General features: G+C 50.6%; 1 protein-coding gene across 7 annotated transcripts in view; it reads left to right on the top strand.

Moving 5' to 3' along the window:
* Positions 1–20,676, top strand: part of piezo2b (piezo-type mechanosensitive ion channel component 2b) — a 94,552-nt gene that overhangs the window by 67,738 nt on the left and 6,138 nt on the right. For 6 of the 7 annotated variants that reach the window (XM_072711017.1, XM_072711014.1, XM_072711021.1 and 3 more), the window contains 27 exons: positions 44–207; positions 376–552; positions 663–779; positions 1,013–1,213; positions 1,372–1,576; positions 4,329–4,430; positions 4,530–4,695; positions 9,491–9,734; positions 9,992–10,088; positions 10,198–10,357; positions 10,553–10,642; positions 10,753–10,871; positions 11,427–11,498; positions 13,011–13,117; positions 13,412–13,510; positions 14,143–14,263; positions 14,444–14,518; positions 14,599–14,765; positions 14,916–15,091; positions 15,328–15,501; positions 15,887–16,360; positions 16,457–16,715; positions 18,230–18,412; positions 19,226–19,493; positions 19,580–19,706; positions 19,792–19,939; positions 20,104–20,318. In XM_072711017.1, coding sequence (XP_072567118.1) covers positions 44–207; positions 376–552; positions 663–779; positions 1,013–1,213; positions 1,372–1,576; positions 4,329–4,430; positions 4,530–4,695; positions 9,491–9,734; positions 9,992–10,088; positions 10,198–10,357; positions 10,553–10,642; positions 10,753–10,871; positions 11,427–11,498; positions 13,011–13,117; positions 13,412–13,510; positions 14,143–14,263; positions 14,444–14,518; positions 14,599–14,765; positions 14,916–15,091; positions 15,328–15,501; positions 15,887–16,360; positions 16,457–16,715; positions 18,230–18,412; positions 19,226–19,493; positions 19,580–19,706; positions 19,792–19,939; positions 20,104–20,318 — 4,507 coding nt within the window. The remainder of the gene's footprint in view (positions 1–43; positions 208–375; positions 553–662; positions 780–1,012; positions 1,214–1,371; positions 1,577–4,328; positions 4,431–4,529; positions 4,696–9,490; positions 9,735–9,991; positions 10,089–10,197; positions 10,358–10,552; positions 10,643–10,752; positions 10,872–11,426; positions 11,499–13,010; positions 13,118–13,411; positions 13,511–14,142; positions 14,264–14,443; positions 14,519–14,598; positions 14,766–14,915; positions 15,092–15,327; positions 15,502–15,886; positions 16,361–16,456; positions 16,716–18,229; positions 18,413–19,225; positions 19,494–19,579; positions 19,707–19,791; positions 19,940–20,103; positions 20,319–20,676) is intronic. The other variant, XM_072711018.1, reaches the window with a different exon arrangement.

The raw sequence follows: 20,676 nt of genomic DNA, 5'->3' as shown, positions 1-20,676 counted from the left end.
CGTTATCCCAGTCGCTGAACGAATACTTCCTTGTTCGATACAGATCCTGTAAAGAACAAGTGGCACCTGGTCGTGGACCGGCTGACTGTGCTCTTCCTTAAGTTCCTGGAGGGCTTCCACAAGCTGCAGCTCTTCATTTGGTGGCTGCTGGAGATGCACATCATCAAGATAATCACATCCTACATTATTTTCTTCTGTATCAAGGAGGTACGAGTGCCCCCCCCCCCAGCTGTAAGAACACCCTGTAGAAATGAGTGTCTTGCTGTGTGGTATTCTGCTGTGTGTATTTGGACGTTTCTCCTGATAGGAGATATGGTGTGCTACTGTAGTTGTGGTTCTGGCTCAGTGGGCGAGGATGTCCTCCTTGTGTTGCAGGTGACCCTGTTTAACTACGTTTTCTTGGCATCCTGGGCCTTTGCGCTTCCGTACAGCCAGTTCCGACCTTTAGCCTCCAGCGTGTGCACCGTCTGGGCCTGCGTCATCATTGCCTGCAAAATGCTGTACCAGCTGACCTTCGTTGAACCCAAACACCATTCCATAAATTGCTCAAAGGTGTGTGCAGGGTGCTCCACTGTGATGGGAATCCAGTGATCTGCCCTGTAGTGTCACTGTGCTGTTGTTTATGTGTGGCATTAACTTATGTATTTGCTGTGTCGTAACAGCCGGAGAACTACACGGATCAGAACTATCTGGGTGGTTCCCTGCTGTACAAGGGACCTATAGATCCCTCCAACTGGGTGGGCCTGCAGCAGCATAAGGACCTGTTGGCCAGCCTGAGGGTGAGGATGAGGCAGCTCGTGTTTCTAACGTGCAGTGCGAAGCGTTAGCACTGCAGCTCACTGCGTGCAGGCATTCAAACCTCATGGAAAGGGACTTGATCATTACTTGGGCTCGTGACTCTAATGTGACGCTTACATTGACATAATATGGCTGTCACGGTTTGTATATACAGTTTATTCATGTGTCTGCAAGGCATCTTATCAGCTGCCTTGGTTCTTTGGTCTCTCGCCAGGACAACTTTTTGATGCTGGTCATCCTGGCTTTAGAAGTGACCATATATCGGCACCAGCAATACCACCGGTCGAGAAATAACCTCCCCGCGCCTGTCGCTCGGATTATTTTCCATGACATAACGCGGCAACATCTCGATGATGGCATTATCAACTGTGCAAAGTACTTCATCAACTATTTCTTTTACAAGTTTGGCCTGGAGGTACCGTACCCCTCGGAACACTGTATTCATAGCTGTTTACCTACTTTTAATAAGCCAGATGTCGCTGATTTCTCCATTAAACATGGGGCAGATCTCGTGAGTCTCTCATTGCGTATTTTCTCTCCACATCCCCTTCTCTACCTCCTTGTCTGTTGCAGACGTGCTTCCTGCTGGCCGTCAATGTGGTGGGGCAGCGGATGGACTTCTATGCCATGCTCCATGCCTTCGCTTTGATCGCGGTCATGTACCGGCGCCGGAGAAAAGCCATCGCAGAGATCTGGCCCAAGTACTGCTGCTTCCTGGCCTGCATGCTGACGCTGCAGTACTTCATTTGCGTGGGGATCCCGCCAGCGGCCTGTAAAGGTGAGCCCTGTGGCTGTGGCTGCTTTAGCGGCCTGTAAAGGTGAGCCCTGTGGCTGTGGCTGCTTTAGCGGCCTGTAAAGGTGAGCCCTGTGGCTGTGGCTGCTTTAGCGGCCTGTAAAGGTGAGCCCTGTGGCTGTGGCTGCTTTAGCGACCTGTAAAGGTGAGTCCTGTGGCTGTGGCTGCTTTAGCGGCCTGTAAAGGTGAGCCCTGTGGCTGTGGCTGCTTTAGCGGCCTGTAAAGGTGAGTCCTGTGGCTGTGGCTGCTTTAGCGGCCTGTAAAGGTGAGCCCTGTGGCTGTGGCTGCTTTAGCGGCCTGTAAAGGTGAGCCCTGTGGCTGTGGCTGCTTTAGCGGCCTGTAAAGGTGAGTCCTGTGGCTGTGGCTGCTTTAGCGGCCTGTAAAAGTGAGCCCTGTGGCTGTGGCTGCTTTAGCGGCCTGTAAAGGTGAGCCCTGTGGCTGTGGCTGCTTTAGCGGCCTGTAAAGGTGAGTCCTGTGGCTGTGGCTGCTTTAGCGGCCTGTAAAGGTGAGCCCTGTGGCTGTGGCTGCTTTAGCGGCCTGTAAAGGTGAGTCCTGTGGCTGTGGCTGCTTTAGCGGCCTGTAAAGGTGAGCCCTGTGGCTGTGGCTGCTTTAGCGGCCTGTAAAGGTGAGCCCTGTGGCTGTGGCTGCTTTAGCGGCCTGTAAAGGTGAGTCCTGTGGCTGTGGCTGCTTTAGCGGCCTGTAAAGGTGAGCCCTGTGGCTGTGGCTGCTTTAGCGGCCTGTAAAGGTGAGTCCTGTGGCTGTGGCTGCTTTAGCGGCCTGTAAAGGTGAGCCCTGTGGCTGTGGCTGCTTTAGCGGCCTGTAAAGGTGAGCCCTGTGGCTGTGGCTGCTTTAGCGGCCTGTAAAGGTGAGCCCTGTGGCTGCTTTAGCGGCCTGTAAAGGTGAGTCCTGTGGCTGTGGCTGCTTTAGCGGCCTGTAAAGGTGAGTCCTGTGGCTGTGGCTGCTTTAGCGGCCTGTAAAGGTGAGCCCTGTGGCTGTGGCTGCTTTAGCGGCCTGTAAAGGTGAGCCCTGTGGCTGTGGCTGCTTTAGCGGCCTGTAAAGGTGAGCCCTGTGGCTGCTTTAGCGGCCTGTAAAGGTGAGTCCTGTGGCTGTGGCTGCTTTAGCGGCCTGTAAAGGTGAGCCCTGTGGCTGTGGCTGCTTTAGCGGCCTGTAAAGGTGAGCCCTGTGGCTGTGGCTGCTTTAGCGGCCTGTAAAGGTGAGCCCTGTGGCTGTGGCTGCTTTAGCGGCCTGTAAAGGTGAGCCCTGTGGCTGTGGCTGCTTTAGCGGCCTGTAAAGGTGAGCCCTGTGGCTGTGGCTGCTTTAGCGGCCTGTAAAAGTGAGCCCTGTGGCTGTGGCTGCTTTAGCGGCCTGTAAAGGTGAGCCCTGTGGCTGTGGCTGCTTTAGCGGCCTGTAAAGGTGAGCCCTGTGGCTGTGGCTGCTTTAGCGGCCTGTAAAGGTGAGCCCTGTGGCTGTGGCTGCTTTAGCGGCCTGTAAAGGTGAGTCCTGTGGCTGTGGCTGCTTTAGCGGCCTGTAAAAGTGAGCCCTGTGGCTGTGGCTGCTTTAGCGGCCTGTAAAGGTGAGCCCTGTGGCTGCTTTAGCGGCCTGTAAAGGTGAGTCCTGTGGCTGTGGCTGCTTTAGCGGCCTGTAAAGGTGAGCCCTGTGGCTGTGGCTGCTTTAGCGGCCTGTAAAGGTGAGCCCTGTGGCTGTGGCTGCTTTAGCGGCCTGTAAAGGTGAGCCCTGTGGCTGCTTTAGCGGCCTGTAAAGGTGAGTCCTGTGGCTGTGGCTGCTTTAGCGGCCTGTAAAGGTGAGCCCTGTGGCTGTGGCTGCTTTAGCGGCCTGTAAAGGTGAGCCCTGTGGCTGTGGCTGCTTTAGCGGCCTGTAAAGGTGAGCCCTGTGGCTGTGGCTGCTTTAGCGGCCTGTAAAGGTGAGCCCTGTGGCTGTGGCTGCTTTAGCGGCCTGTAAAGGTGAGCCCTGTGGCTGTGGCTGCTTTAGCGGCCTGTAAAAGTGAGCCCTGTGGCTGTGGCTGCTTTAGCGGCCTGTAAAGGTGAGCCCTGTGGCTGTGGCTGCTTTAGCGGCCTGTAAAGGTGAGCCCTGTGGCTGTGGCTGCTTTAGCGGCCTGTAAAGGTGAGCCCTGTGGCTGTGGCTGCTTTAGCGGCCTGTAAAGGTGAGTCCTGTGGCTGTGGCTGCTTTAGCGGCCTGTAAAAGTGAGCCCTGTGGCTGTGGCTGCTTTAGCGGCCTGTAAAGGTGAGCCCTGTGGCTGTGGCTGCTTTAGCGGCCTGTAAAGGTGAGCCCTGTGGCTGTGGCTGCTTTAGCGGCCTGTAAAGGTGAGCCCTGTGGCTGTGGCTGCTTTAGCGGCCTGTAAAGGTGAGCCCTGTGGCTGTGGCTGCTTTAGCGGCCTGTAAAGGTGAGCCCTGTGGCTGTGGCTGCTTTAGCGGCCTGTAAAGGTGAGCCCTGTGGCTGTGGCTGCTTTAGCGGCCTGTAAAGGTGAGCCCTGTGGCTGCTTTAGCGGCCTGTAAAGGTGAGTCCTGTGGCTGTGGCTGCTTTAGCGGCCTGTAAAGGTGAGCCCTGTGGCTGTGGCTGCTTTAGCGGCCTGTAAAGGTGAGCCCTGTGGCTGTGGCTGCTTTAGCGGCCTGTAAAGGTGAGCCCTGTGGCTGTGGCTGCTTTAGCGGCCTGGGGGACACTGGGGACCTTTGGCAGGTGACTGCAGCTCCACAGATCTGGTGTCTTCTGTGCCCCCCAGACTACCCATGGAGGTTTCCCAATTCAAGTACAAACTCCAACATCATCAAGTGGCTCTACCTGCCAGATTTCTACACCAAACCCAACCCCATGTTTCTCCTTTGTGAGTACACCCCCACCCCACCGCGGGTGAAACTTTGAGTTGCTCCGAAGCTGTGCAGTGTGCCAGCAGGCCCATGCACTCTCTCTCTCTCCCACACAGACGATTTCATGCTGCTGCTGTGTGCCTCCCTGCAAAGGCAGATCTTTGAGGAGGAGAACCAGGCCGCCGTGCGCCTCATGGCCGGAGATAACGTGGAGATCTGCAGGGATCTGGATGCTGCTACCTTCAGCCTGCACAACCCTGTCCCTGATTTCATCTACTGCAGGTGCACTCCCACTCTCACCTCCGTGTGCGGTCACAGTGACCAGTGGGGGGGGTGTGTGGTCACGGTGTCCAGTGGGGGGGGGGGGTGTGGTCACGGTGTCCAGTGGGGGGGGGGTGTGCGGTCACAGTGACCAGGGGGGGGGGTGTGTGGTCACAGTGACCAGTGGGGGGGGGGGGTGTGGTCACAGTGACCAGGGGGGGGGGGTGTGTGGTCACGGTGTCCAGTGGGGGGGGGGTGTGCGGTCACAGTGACCAGTGGGGGGGGGGGGTGTGGTCACAGTGACCAGTGGGGGGGGGGGGTGTGGTCACAGTGACCAGGGGGGGGGGGTGTGTGGTCACGGTGTCCAGTGGGGGGGGGGTGTGCGGTCACAGTGACCAGGGGGGGGGGTGTGTGGTCACAGTGACCAGTGGGGGGGGGGGGTGTGGTCACAGTGACCAGGGGGGGGGGGTGTGTGGTCACGGTGTCCAGTGGGGGGGGGGTGTGCGGTCACAGTGACCAGGGGGGGGGGTGTGCGGTCACAGTGACCAGGGGGGGGGGTGTGTGGTCACAGTGACCAGTGGGGGGGGGGGGTGTGGTCACAGTGACCAGGGGGGGGGGTGTGTGGTCACGGTGTCCAGTGGGGGGGGGTGTGTGGTCACGGTGACCAGTGGGGGGGGGTGTGTGGTCACGGTGACCAGTGGGGGGGGGGGGTGTGGTCACAGTGACCAGGGGGGGGGGTGTGTGGTCACAGTGACCAGTGGGGGGGGGGGCGTGTGTGGTTACGGTGACCAGTGGGGGGGGGCGTGTGTGGTTACGGTGTCCAGTGGGGGGGGGGTGTGTGGTCACGGTGACCAGTGGGGGGGGGGGCGTGTGTGGTCACGGTGACCAGTGGGGGGGGGGGCGTGTGGTCACAGTGACCAGTGGGGGGGGGGTGTGTGTGGTCACGGTGACCAGTGGGGGGGGGGGCGTGTGTGGTCACGGTGACCAGTGGGGGGGGGGGCGTGTGGTCACAGTGACCAGTGGGGGGGGGTGTGTGTGGTTACGGTGTCCAGTGGGGGGGGGGTGTGTGGTCACGGTGACCAGTGGGGGGGGGGGCGTGTGTGGTCACGGTGACCAGTGGGGGGGGGGGCGTGTGGTCACAGTGACCAGTGGGGGGGGGGTGTGTGTGGTCACGGTGTCCAGTGGGGGGGGGGGGTGTGTGTGGTCACAGTGACCAGTGGGGGGGGGGTGTGTGTGGTCACGGTGTCCAGTGGGGGGGGGGGGTGTGTGTGGTCACGGTGTCCAGTGGGGGGGGGGGGTGTGTGTGGTCACGGTGTCCAGTGGGGGGGGGGCGTGTGTGGTTACGGTGTCCAGTGGGGGGCGTGCGTGGTCACGATATCTGGGGGGTGTGCATGGTCACAGTGTCCACTGGGGGGGGCATTTGTGGTCAGCCAGTGGGAGGTGTGCGTAGTCAGGGTGTCCACTGGGGGTCATTTGTGGTCACAGTGCCCACTGGGGGGGCATGCATGGTTACAGTGTCTAGTGGTGGGATGTTTGTGGTCACAGTGGCCACTGGGGGGCATGCGTAGTCATGGTACCCAGGGGGGTGTGTGTGGTCACGGTGTCCAGGGGGGGTATGCGTGGTCACGGTGCCCAGGGGGGGTGTGTGTGGTCACGGTGTCCAGGGGGGGTGTGTGTGGTCACGGTGTCCAGGGGGGGTGTGTGTGGTCACGGTGCCCAGGGGGGGTGTGTGTGGTCACGGTGCCCAGGGGGGGTGTGTGTGGTCACGGTGCCCAGGGGGGTGTGCGTGGTCATGGTGCCCAGGGGGGGTGTGCGTGGTCACGGTGTCCAGGGGGGGTGTGCGTGGTCACGGTGCCCAGGGGGGCGTGCCTAGTCACAGTGGCCAATGGGCCAATCATGGGTTACCTTCAATAAAATAGACTGAATATATTGCAGTAATATAGTGTGTAATTACATTGTGATGAATCAAACACAGCAGGAATCATTCATTATCAGCTACAGACAAAATTAACCGCTGTCTAATATTATCTGATACGATACAGTATAATACCAATTTCCGAATTTCCTGAATGATCTGGAGTGGCTTTTCAGCCTACCTTGCATTGGGCTGTTCAGCGGGGTATCTGATTATCTGTTATGACATTGCAGTGGATGGAAATTTCACTCATCAGTGAGCTGATGAGGAAACCGTGCCCTGATGCTTGTAAATGATCTTCAGGCTGTTTGTGGTGCCCTCGATGTTTTCCAGGAAGTAGTGATGTGATTTCTCCATGCCAGTCTCCTCAGCAGTCTATCTGTCCTGGATGTCTCTGTCTCTAAGTGCTCTCTTAAGCACTTTGTTTTAACCGGAGGTTTTGATCTCCTCCGGTTTCCACGGTGCTCACCGAACTCGAGGGCCCGGCCCAAGTCTGCCCGGCCTAATTGATTATGTACACATCCCACTGTTTTGGTGTGTGAAGTGGATACATCTTTTATTATCTGACTGTCCATCACCCAGCAAGTTGGGAAAGCATCACAGGAACCTTCTCTGCTCGTTCCCTCTTAATCCATCCTTCTGTGCCTCAGATCAGATTACCATCAGGAGGGAGGAAATCTATACTTCACAACCACTCTGTCCATCTCACGCCCACATTTTTCTGCACAGACACAATTTTCATTCACATAATTCAATAAGTAGCTTTTAAGTATAGAAAGGGATTTTTCCTAATATGATACGGCTTAAAGAAGAGCGACAGGCATCCACTCTGGCCCATCAGCACAAGGCCTCAGTGTGACATGCAGCATTTCATCAGAGCAGCCTGACATGACAGCAGACTGTTGTGCTACATGACCTGCATGGTGCTTAAAAGGCCGGCTGAAATAATGGGCCTTTATAACATGAGGCAGCATTTTGGAGGTTAAAGAAGGGAGTGCTCTTTCGTCGTAAATGATCCACTGCCCATCCCAGAAGGCCTTACAAATCGCTGCACATATTCTTCCCACATTCCCATGGGATTCCTAGGTTATGGGGCACGTTTTCCTAATGAAGACTGATGTGGACTTGTATAATGCTGAGTGGGATTCAGTCAGGTGAGATCATGGAAAGATGCCAATGCACTAAGGACCCAGAGGATATTTATTTATAAAGTGTGTACTTTCCTTTAAACTTTCAGTATTAGTATATAGTTGGAGCTGAGACATCCTATACACATATAAGGATGACATACGCATATATAATATGTATAATATGTAATGTTCATCTTGTGGCAGTTATTTTATTGGCCATTTCATCCATTAATTCATCCACTTTCCAGATCTGCTAATCCAGAGCAGGATTGCAGTAAGCCTGGGCCTATCCCCACCACAAAGGGTATGCCCAGAGTGGGCCTATCCCTACCACAAAGGGTATACCCAGAATGGGCCTATCCCCAGCCACATGGGGTACACCCAGAATGGGCCAATCCCCAGCCATATGGAGTACACCCTGAATGGGCCTATCCCCAGCCACACGGGGTATGCCCTGAATGGGCCTATCCCCATCACACGGGGTACGCCCAGAATAGGCCTATCCCCAGCCACACGGGGTACGCCCTGAATGGGCCTATCTCTGCCACAAAAGGTAACCCCGAATGGGCCTATCCCCATCACACGGGGTACACCCAAAATGGGCCTATCCCCAGCCACACAGGGTGCGCCCTGAATGGGCCTATCCCCATCACACGGGGTACGCCCAGAATGGGCCTATCCCCAGCCACATGGGGTACGCCCTGAATGGGCCTATCCCTACCACACGGGAATATGCCCAGAATGGGCCTATCCCCAGCCACACAGGGTACGCCCTGAATGGACCTATCCCCATCACACGGGGTACGCCCAGAATGGACCTATCCCCAGTCACACGGGGTACGCCCTGAATGGCGATCATTGTAAACACTACCAAGACATGTGCTCTTGTTTGAGTAACAATGGGCGTATTCATATATTTCTTTACCCAATACCAACTGTCGGATTATCATGTTATTATCATGCGAATAGTGCGATTTGCAAGTGGGCAGCTGTTCAGAACTGCTTCGAGACGCAGGCGCCTAAGTCAGTCACTCTTGTTCTATCTATTCGTATCACGAAGTTGTAAAAATATATTTAGTTTCTACCTATATATATTTGAAAAGTAGACCGTCCAAGGTTTCTGAGGGTGTTTTTTAAATGTGTCTTCTCTTTGAGCTCGCGCATCATCTGTTCTATTGCAATGGCACGTTACGTCAAACGTACCATTCTGTTGGTATGTGATTTTTTAAATTACAGTAATTAGGCTACATTAATAAATAAGGGAAATTTTAGTTTGAAAGCCAACCTTTGTTATCAAATACAGACAAGTATATTTAAATAACATTTTAAAATTACAAAATATGTCTCTGGCAATGTTCAGAGGGCCGGTCCAAATGTGGGGGCGGGCCACAATCGGCCCGAGGGCCGTAGTTTGGGGACCCCTGCCCAAGGGTATGGACTAGAACAGCTGGTGCTCTGTGCGTCGTAGTGTGACTACATCCCAAAACTGCTTTTCATGGCTCCCTCACTCCCTCCCTCGATGACTCCTTGTCTAAAGTTGAAAGTTCCTGAAGCTGACGAGGATAAAGAGTGAGTGAGTGAGCGTGGAAGGCAGCACAAACAAAAAGCAGTATCGGAACACACACTGGACTTTAGGTGGTTGTCAGTATTTGCCAAATAGGTTCAAGACTTTCTTTAAGTCGATTCTCAGCCCTAATAACACATGAAATCTACGTGTAGGTAAACGTGTCCATACCCACATCTCAGTAATGGCTCCACTCTAAACTTGCAGGTCTTACCTGGACATGCTGAAGGTCATCATGTTCAGCTACCTCTTCTGGTTTGTCCTCACCATCATCTTCATTACGGGTACCACTCGCATCAGCATCTTCTGCATGGGCTACCTGGTGGCCTGCTTCTACTTCCTGCTCTTTGGAGGGGACCTGCTCCTCAAGCCCATTAAGAAGATCCTGCACTACTGGGATTTCCTGATCGCCTACAATGTTTTTGTGATCACCATGAAGAACATCCTGTCAGTAAGTGGTCAGCACTGACCCTGCTGAATAGACGGCTATGGTGCTCAGACTGTCTACTCTGCAGACGCGTGAACTGCATGTATGTAGACTGTTGCACAGTGACCTGGGTTAATCTGGTCTGAAAATCATGCAGATGAGGCTGTTTGTCTTTCATGAACAATGTCTGTGCAGCTGTTGTAGTGTGGCATGTGTTGTTCCCCCAAATTTTATTTACCGAGTTCTTAAAATGTGTGTTTAAGTCGCTGTTTGTCTCCCAGATAGCTGCCTGCGGCTACATTGACTTCCTGGTGAAGAACAGATGCTGGCTTATCCAGCTGTTCAGCCTGGCCTGCACCATTAAGGAATACTCACGGCGTGAGTGACGCTGAGTGACTGCTCCCATATCCAGAACTTCTGGAGAGCTCTTTTTACTCAGACCTGGCCACACACCATAACCACAAGCCATTTGCCCCCTGGTCCGCAGCTGAGCCGGAGCCAAGCTGTGAGCTGCCTAGCGACGAGGCCGGAATCATCTGGGACAGCATCTGCTTTGCCTTCCTGCTCCTGCAGAGACGCGTCTTTATGAGCTACTACTTTCTACACGTTGTGGCCGACATCCGCTCCTCGCAGATCTTGGCCTGCAGGTGAGTGACTTGGCCTTGCTCTCACTGCTGAGCATACAGGATGAACCCTCCAAGTGACACACAAGTGACGACTCAGGGCAGCAAGTGACAGCTCAATTCAATTTACTTTTATATAGCGCCTTTCACAACAGAGCCACCCCAAGGCGCTTTACATAGGTGTGTTTTGATACATTACATCATCGGTCCTTGTTTCAGAGGGGCGGAGCTATTCCAGGCCATCATCGTGAAAGCAGTGAGGGCCAGACTTGAGGAGGAGAACAAGTCCATGGACCAGCTCAAGAGACAGTGAGACCCACACAGAAAGAAGCATCTAGATACTGTGTGAAACTTATTGTATGGGGTGGCCCCACAGCCGAATGCGTGTGTGGTCAGCCCACGCCTCTCTCTCAATGCAGAATGGACCGCATCAAGACCCGACAGCAGAAGTTTAAGAAGGGCAAGGAGAAGATGCTGAGCATAGCTCAGGAGTCGGGCGAGGGGCAGAGGCTGATCGAGCAGGAGGAGGACGAGGAAGGTAGGACCGGGAAGAGCACTTGTGTTCCGCGCGTGGGCTGTCGGCGTAGGAAATCACCGGCGAAGCATCGTCCAGTCGCTGTGTGGCAGTGAACCTCATGAAATAAATTCACTCTTATTTGCTTATCTGTAGTTAAGCAGGCCTTCAGGGCTGTGTTTCTGGTTGGGGAGGTAGTTTTGTGCTGTAGTAATTAATTACGGAGATAAATGGAAATAAAGCGGCATGTGAATGTGGAGAATGCAGCTGGGGGTGTCCACAGAGGGCTGCCCTTTGGCATAAGCCTGCAGGTCACCTGCTTCTGTGGGCATCCAGGTCAGTATTGTTTTCACTCTTAACTGATTTTAATATTATTTAAATATTAAGTATACCAGCAAAAGTTGTAATAAATGAAAACGTTTGTTTCTGCTGTTGTGTCAGAAAAATGTATGAAATTCTTTGCCTTTCTGTGCTATTTTCACTGTTGTTGTTATGTAGACATACATTTTTTACACTTCTGAATATTGGAAATATAAAGGGAGCAGTTTCAGCATTAATATTTGAAACGTTTTATTTTAGGAGAACCAGACAAAGAAACAGCCAAGGCCAAAAAAAAGGCGTGGTGGCGGCCGTGGGTTGACCACGCTTCCAGTAGGTTCCGCCTGTCCTTCACTGAACCTTGTATCCCTGACCAGAACTCTAAGGGTTCCCATACGTCCCGGGCTCCTACAATACCAGGATCAAACATCTAAAAACAAATAAAGGATTTCATTCAAACGTTATTCCTTTTATACCTCTATTTAAGGTTTCTGCTAAAATATACTTATGGCAAATCTTGAGGAGATTGAGGACCATGCAAGAATTGGGAAGTGATCATTTTAGAGAGAGTTTTGCCTCTGTTCAGCATGTTGGGATGTTTTCCTGAGGATATTTTGGGTTGCTTTCAGGGAAGGGTATTAGTCTACATTAGCACTAGCTGGGGGGGGGGGGGGCGTGCTGCCAGGGAGAGAGTTGCTTCTCAAAGCGTTCCTCTGCTGAATTTGCACAGATACAGGGCATAAATCGCAACCTTAAATAGCGTGTATGTTGCTAAGCGGAAAAAAAGAAATAATGTCTGAATGGACTTCAGCTGCGATCTATTGAGTTTGATCTGTGTGATGTTTGGTCCTGGGAGCCCCTTGCTGAGAATCACTTCATTAGACCAGGCGAGAGTCCCATCTGCACGCTTGCTCTATCAGACGCCCAGCGCTGCCGCCCTCAGCCCATAGCTTGCTCTGTGACGGCCTCACAGAGCAGAGCGCAGGGCGAGCCAATCACACGCCAGATATATGCACCTCAAGAGCCAAGACGCCTGTAGCCCCTCCAAGCCACGCTCAGCTCTGGAGTGGACAGCGCCTGTAGACATTCTTCGGGGATCAGCTCTAAAGTTTCTCCATCACTCTTGTGGCTCTCTGGTGCAGTGCTCTCCAGATCATCGGCTGTCATTTGCACACTGTCAACGTTTTTCATGTTTTTTTCTGTTCTCCCCATCAGTTACGTCATCTCAGCCATTCCTGTCATCCCACTACGCTTTTCTGTTCAAGGGTACAAGGCAGTCTTGTGTCTCCAGCCCTCTCCTGAGGTGTCCTTGTGCCGTTCTCGGTGCCGCTTAATTGGACTTGCTGTACTGAAGCCGTCAGACGCAGGCGCAGGCTTCACGATCAGCCCCGCTCACGTTGTCCTGTGACATGCTCGCTTTCCATCAGCGCGCATTTTTCCTACAACAGTTATGGTTTAATTGCGTGATTTAATTACAGTAAAAAGCTTTTCCTATAAAACCGTGAGACTTCTTCACAATAGGTAACGGTGCCTCACATCACTTTTGCTCGGCTTTTGATCCTTTCATTATTATATTTTCTTTTACAAGTATGATAATGATAAATTAAGTTAAAATTATAATCTCGATCAAGAACTTCAAAAGTGATATTTAACATTGACAAAGGTCTGAATAGACAGGAGCTCCACCACAAAATGAATATTTTCCTTTACTCTGTGTCACTGAGTTAGAGTTCAATGCTTTTGGGTGGTTTCGCAGTCACAGTAAAGCTTTTCAGTCCTGCGTTCACCTGGTGTCAGCCTGTGCTGGCGCTGTATTAACCGAGTGTGTGATACTTTACCCCCCAGTGGTTAGAAGTGGAGATTATTACTTATTTGAGACTGACAGTGAGGAGGATGAGGAAGACGACGACGAAAATAAAGATGAAGAGCCACCCAAGAGATCAGCTTTTCAGGTGAGCTCAACAGCATAAAAGCTAATGTCCGTCAATAACCACCCAAACTGTGGCCATTTATGATGTCATCACAAATGTTTGTGATTATTAATTTCCACAGCTTCGAGATAATAAATTATGTACTTGTGCAGAATAGATAAAATAGAATACAGTTTTGATCATTTAAAGTTCCTGTGTGTTGTTTTTTTTATTTGTAGAATGCACTAATTCTTCTCTTTGACGTTCTTCCACTAAAGGCTAAGTCTATAACGCGTAACTGACCTGCTAACACGCTTCCTGTGCTCTTCTTTGTAGAGAGCAATCCGAAAGTTTGCCTCTGCCTTATTGGCTTTGCCACGGTCAATACTTAAGCTGCCCAAAACTATACTGCAGTATGTGATCAGGGCAGCTAAGGTATTATGTCATGTGTACTTTTACAGTTTTGCTCTGTGTGTCGTTTCCCCCAAACTGCATTTCCATTCTGTTGTTCCTCATTACTTTCATTAACCTTTATTTTACCAGGCAAAGCATTACTAACAGTTTCTTATTTACAATGACAATTACCGTTTCTGTTCAGACTCGAATTTCCTACAGTTTAGAACCAGAATGGAAATGCAGTGAGTTTTTGTGGCGATGTAGATGGTTTATTTTTCTTGCCTTTTTGACCTGCATTCATCCTGGCCTTGTTGCCAGTATTTTGCATGCCGTGGAGCCTTTTCTTGGGCAGATCATTGGTCATATATTTGATTTCTGATCATGTTTGAATTTTTGCGTGTGGTTTACTCCATTTCAAAACGCTTTGATGGTGCCTCTGTCCACAAATGAAATAAGGTTCGTCTCTTAGAGCCACACACAAAAGTCACGCCCAGAGTGTTTTTCTCATCTGGGATTTCATTAGAGAAAACCCCACGCCTTCCTCTGGTGTTTGTACCTTTGCGATGCTTGTGGCCCTTTCAAGGTTCAGGGGGTGACTTGCAGTGCCTTTTACCTATGAGCTCTTAGCATCAAGTTGCCCTTGAATGTTGAAGTTTGTCTCCTCTCTTCAGTTTCTCTATCATGCCTGGATCACCAACTCTAAAACTGCCTTAAAGGAGCGTAGCAAAGGCAAGCACAAGTTCTGGAGGAGGTACACTGGCCGGGGAAAGGCAAAGAAGGAGCAGAAGGAGGGTATGGGTTTCATCTTTTGCTTCTCCTCAGCTGATGGCGAGATGTATTGTCCTTTGTCCGTCTTGGAATGGGTCGTCTAACTTCACTTTGCTGTCATGTGGAATGGCAGCGTTAGCTACCCGGTATTTTGCTTGTTCCCATGAGATAAACACACATGGCAAAGCATACGTCGTATTGCAGGCCACGTGGCGATAGAGATGGGTGAACCTGAGGATGATGACAATGACGAAGGCGGGAATAGGTCTGATGGTCCAGGTCGGTATGAAACCAGGAATGTTGTGACCCAATGCGAATGTGCAGGAAATGCAGGTATCTGTCTCGTCATACCTTCACAGACAACATCATCAAGCGGATCTTCAACATCATCAAGTTCACCTGGGTCCTCTTCCTGACCACGCTAAACAGCTTCACAGCCTGGTTGAACTCCGTCTGCCAAGAGTATATTGATATCTCAACCGTTCTGCGCATGGAACGATGCATGCTGACCCGAGAGGTCAAGAAGGTAGGTCTGCTGCTGCCTGACACGGTTCTTTTTAGCCGAACCCCTGACTTCAACATACAATATACCCCACCCTCAATGCCATGCTGGGATCGCGTACCTAGTTTGATGCTGCCCAGGCCCCGTATGAAGGACACCCACTATGTCACACAGGGCAATGTACCATCCCGGGAGAGCATCCACGTCTACTACCAGAGGAAGATGTGGAGGAACCAGTCCAGGGAATCATCACTGGACAGGATCGATGAGGAAGACTCCCAGCGGGGCAGGAACAAGCACGGGCAGCTGGAGAGTGAGGATTCCATGGTGTCACGCGAAAGCATTTCCAGGTAAAGCTACAGATCAGGCTCTACTTTGGTGAACATCTAAAGATAGGAGGAGATGCCTAACAACAATATGTATATCCACCGCTAGAGGTGACAGGGAACCGTGTCGACATCCTGTAAAGATCCTTAGTAATGGAGTAAATTAGGCTGAATATGTTGCTCTTTCTGATGCCCGATTCCCTCTTGGCTCCCATGCCGCTCATGTCTGTCGCTCTTTCTCCTTCACCATGTCATTCCAGCGCCTACACTGAGGCCACCATGCTGTTTTCCCGCCAGTCCACGCTGGATGACTTGGATGGACCATCTGAGAGCATCCCCAAAACCAGCGAGCGTGCCCGGCCCAAGCTGCGCAAGATGTACTGCCTGGACATCTCCAACTCCTCTGCGGACAGCGGCAGCAGCATGCTATCCAGGTGCCTGTAGTTGGCCTCCATGATGGGTCAGGGGCCGGGCCACAGGGATACGGGCTCCAGCTGTAAGCTGATTGGTCCCCAGAGTGTCTTCTCCCCTGCCACTCATCAGTTCAGAACATGTCACTGGCTAATGATAAGGTTGGCCCCATCCCTCTGTATGAATGATGGTTGCTCTTGTACCCCCCACTTTATAAATCTCCTTGAATCGCCTCTGTGTTGGGGGCAGGCATTCGGTCTGTGGTGGACTCTCAGAACATTTCCAGCATGCCGAATGCCCTGATCAGCAGCTTAGGGAACTTCTGTGTAGAATTCTGTACTTGATAGAAGTGCCGTAATGGAGGAAGACGTGACTAACTGTATGCTGTGTGCCATTCCTGTCTTGCAGTGAGACCACGCAGTGCATCATACTGTCCTCCCGCCAGGGCACCACCGACACCATCGAGGAGGTTGAGGATGAGCAGGAACCCGTGGCTGTGGAAGAGGAGACACCTTGGGGACCTACAGAGCACGGCACTGAGGAGGCGCAAGGTCTGTGGTGGTCCAGGGAGGTGGAGGAGGATCACCAAGGGCCTGAGCCAGGAGAGACAGCGGAACTCCCCCAGGATAACTGCAGCGAGGATGCCAAGGAGGGAGAGGCTGAGCCATGTACCCCCGACACTGATGCCCCCACTGATGCAGAAGTGCCACCTTCTTACAGCAAGGCTGTGAGCTTCGAGCGCATCTCTGTCAGCTTAGACGAGGATGGCGAGAAGCGGCTCATGGCCATGACTCCCGACGACAGCAGGTCAGACTGCCTGGATGACATCGCTCTGCCCTCACTAAGCCATGAGCTGACAGCCAGCGAGCTCCTTCTGCACAAGTGAGACCCCTCCCTTTACCTCATTCATTGTGAGGCTAAGCTTAAGCCAGCCCTGCGGTTGAGAGCCCTACCCATTCACGGCTTCTGTCCTGGCAGGATGTTCCATGACGAGGAGCTGGAAGATTCTGAGCACTTCTACCAGGGGCAGCCTCAGCTGCTGCAGCTATGCTATGCCCTCTACATCATGCTGGTGGCACACTCGGAGATGGTCTGCTACTTGGTCATCATTCTCAACCATATGGTCTCTGCCTCTGTGGCCACCCTGGTGCTGCCCGTCCTGATCTTCCTGTGGGCCATGCTGTCCGTGCCGCGGCCCAGTAAGCGCTTCTGGATGACGGCCATAGTCTACACAGAGGTACGCTACACTGCTTAGGCTTCAGCCATCAGGCCTGGAGATCCATCCAGAGCACGGTTCCCTGTCACCTCTAGCGGTGGATAATACATATACATCTCCTCCTATCTTTAGATCCATCTGCCGTGGGTTTGTTTGGGGCCTCATGCAGTGGCAGTTTTCCACAACTTAGTTATGGGAAGGGAACCCTAGGATATATTATTTACTAATAGCAAAAAGCCATGGGAACCCAAAGATATTGTATTTACCAATAACAAAAGGCCATGGGAACCCAAAGATGGTATTTACCAATAACAAAAGGCCATGGGAACCCAAAGATGGTATTTACCAATAACAAAAGGCCATGGGAACCCAAAGATGGTATTTACCAATAACAAAAAGCCATGGGAACCCAAAGATATTCTATTTACCAATAACAAAAGGCCATGGGAACCCAAAGATGGTATTTATCAATAACAAAAAGCCATGGGAACCCAAAGATATTCTACTTACCAATAACAAAAAGCCATGGGAACCCAAAGATATTGTATTTACCAATAACAAAAGGCCATGGTAACCCAAAGATGGTATTTACCAATAACAAAAGGCCATGGGAACCCAAAGATGGTATTTACCAATAACAAAAGGCCATGGGAACCCAAAGATGGTATTTACCAATAACAAAAAGCCATGGGAACACAAACATATTCTATTTACCAATAACAAAAAGCCATGGGAACCCAAAGATATTGTATTTACCAATAACAAAAGGCCATGGGAACCCAAAGATGGTATTTACCAATAACAAAAGGCCATGGGAACCCAAAGATGGTATTTACCAATAACAAAAGGCCATGGGAACCCAAAGATGGTATTTACCAATAACAAAAAGCCATGGGAACCCAAAGATATTCTATTTACCAATAACAAAAGGCCATGGGAACCCAAAGATGGTATTTATCAATAACAAAAAGCCATGGGAACCCAAAGATATTCTACTTACCAATAACAAAAAGCCATGGGAACCCAAAGATATTCTATTTACCAATAACAAAAGGCCATGGTAATCCAAAGATGGTATTTACCAATAAGAAAAGGCCATGGGAACCCAAAGATGGTATTTACCAATAACAAAAGGCCATGGGAACCCAAAGATGGTATTTACCAATAACAAAAAGCCATGGGAACACAAACATATTCTATTTACCAATAACAAAAGGCCATAGGAACCCAAAGATATTGTATTTACCAATAACAAAAGGCCATGGCAACCCAAAAATATATTTGTCAAGGTCGGTACTGTCTGACCTCTGTGACCTTTCTACATTTGGTCTGCTGGCATTGCTGGCCATTCCGCCTTTTCCACTGTCTGTCTAGGTTCTTAGTGTTCCCTAGTGTGTTTTCACTGTTCCCCAGACTGCCGCATAACATAGTGGGCTGAGTGTGCGGCTCCCTCTGTACACTTGGAGAACCCAACGATAGACTGTTTACTAACAGCAAAATCATTTCTTCTTTTTTTTTTTTTGTTTGTTTTAAAGGTTGGCATTGTCATAAAGTACTTCTTCCAGTTTGGGTTCTTCCCATTCAACCAGCAAATGGAGGTGCTTAGGAGCAAACCGTACCACCCTCCCAACATCATCGGCACAGAAAAGAAGGATGGTTATGTTCACTACGACCTGGTGCAGCTGCTTGCCCTCTTCTTCCACAGATCCATCCTGAAGGTGACTGTCTTCATGCTCTTCGTGGATTTTCCTCCTGTCCTGCATCATGACTTTCATTTATTCGATTTGTTTTGTTTTGTTCCATTCAGTCAAGCACAGCACTTTAAAGTTATCTTCATTTGCCCTGAAATTTAGTGCAAAGTCATATCCAGCAATAATTGTTACTCTGTCTATCTTCTCACCGCTTTTTGCAGTACAGAGGTGGTGAGGATTGGGGGGGGCGGGGGCGGAACCTTAGAGGGGATCCCAGAGGTACCTTCGATAACTGCTACCTCCAAAGTTTAATTCAATAACACTAAACCACTAAAAAATGTAGCGCAAGCTAACAATAACCGCTAACTTTTATTATATGAATTTAGCTTTGGTTTGGATTTATGCTCTGAAACAATTAGCATACACTTACATTTAGCTCAGACTACCTTAAATCCAACAAGGTATCAGCTAATCATGTATTGTGTTTACTTGTAGTCATCCAACAGCATGCCAGACAGACTGGTGCAGACACACAACAAGCTGGAAGAAATACGTATAATTTTAAGATTCACAAATGGTTTTTGACCATTAAATTTTATTTACTTTCCCTGCAAAAATGTTAGACTTACAGTTAGCGAAACAAAATTTTTGGAAATCGGTTCGCTAAAGGTTTTCAAAATTATCTCTGCCATAACACTCCGCATGAGCCTGCAGGAGCACAGCCACTGGAACAGCTTATGGCTAATAGGTTCCTGTTACAGTGTAAGTGGAACTGGGTAATTTGGACAACTTGAGTGGAGGTTCCGGTTGAAATACTTGTGCTCCCACCTGTCTGCCCAGTGCCATGGACTATGGGATGATGGTGATCCCAGCACCCCCCAGAAGGACAGTCTGCATAGGGATGACACTGAGGATCAGGAGCAGAACATCCCGGCAGCTCAGGAGAAGAAGGGCTCCACCCACTCGCTGAAATCCATCAACCTGGCAGCTTCTCAGGAGTCCATCCATGTGCACTTCCCAGACCCGGAGACCCACCAGCGCCGCCCAAGTTCCACCTCCGGCTCTCACCTCTCTCGGCGCTCCTCCCACTCCAGGCGCTCCAAGAGAGGTATTGTGTTTGCGAGGCCACCCATAGCGCTGACACCAAGCCTTGTCGCCTGCCTGCAAAGGTCACCACCTCTGTGGTTTCTGTAGGAAGCACCAGCACTCACAACAGCAGCAGGAGAAGCGAGAGCGGCCTGTTTCAAAAGAGCCGAAAGGAGCTGCTGCTGGAGAAGCTGCACGAGCAGTTCATCAAAGCCAGGAGCTTCACTGTGAGGAGGTAAGGGGGCAGTGTGTGGGGGGAGCCGCTGTGGGGCCCTGAGAGCTGTGTAACCCAGAATCTGTATGCCTCTGCCTTCACACAGAGCCCTGGAGATCTATTACCCCATCCGCCAGTTCTTCTATAACCTGATCCACCCGGAGTACAGTGCAGTGACTGACGTCTACGTCCTCATGTTTCTGGCCGACACAGTTGACTTCATCATCATCGTGTTTGGGTTTTCGGCATTTGGGGTATTTAACACTGTTTGTGTTTGAGGCTAAAATCACTGCTAAAAAGATGATCACGCATATAAATGTAACAGCATAACAACATGTTTTATTAATTGGTGCAGTAAACAAATAAGGAACAAATATTCTTAGCTACTGTTGTTAATAATTTATTTTGCATCTCACAGAAACATTCAGCGGCCGCCGACATCACTTCCTCCCTATCAGAAGACCAAGTTCCTGGAGCTTTCTTAGTCATGGTCCTGATCCAGTTTAGTACCATGGTAGTGGATAGAGCCTTGTACCTGCGAAAGACAGTCATGGGAAAAGTCGTTTTTCAGGTTATCCTGGTCTTTGGAATCCATTTATGGATGTTCTTCATACTGCCAGTGGTCACTGAAAGGTACTAAGACAAAGCATATCAGCTTCCACATGACATATACACAACCTTTTTTAAAACAAATAAACAGCCAGTATAGAAACAAAGTAAGGAAATATATAATCTGGAGCAACCTTTTTATATATGGAGTATTACGGTTCAGGTCATTATAACCCTTTATAATGAGTATAGTAGTTATAGTTATAACCCTTGATGAAGAGTATAGCCCTTTATGAGTGTATTATAACCCTTGATGAAGAGTATAGCCCTTTATGAGTGTATTTTAACCCTTTATGAACATTATAGCCCTTTGTTACGATATTCTAGCCCTTTATGACCATTATAGCCCTTTATGAGTATATCATAACCCTTTATGAACATT

Source organism: Paramormyrops kingsleyae, chromosome 4 (genome assembly GCF_048594095.1).
Source record: "Paramormyrops kingsleyae isolate MSU_618 chromosome 4, PKINGS_0.4, whole genome shotgun sequence".
NCBI classification, from domain to species: Eukaryota; Metazoa; Chordata; class Actinopteri; order Osteoglossiformes; family Mormyridae; genus Paramormyrops; species Paramormyrops kingsleyae.
The sequence above is the reverse complement of the archived record's forward strand: the minus strand, read 5'-3'. Positions and strand labels throughout refer to the sequence as shown.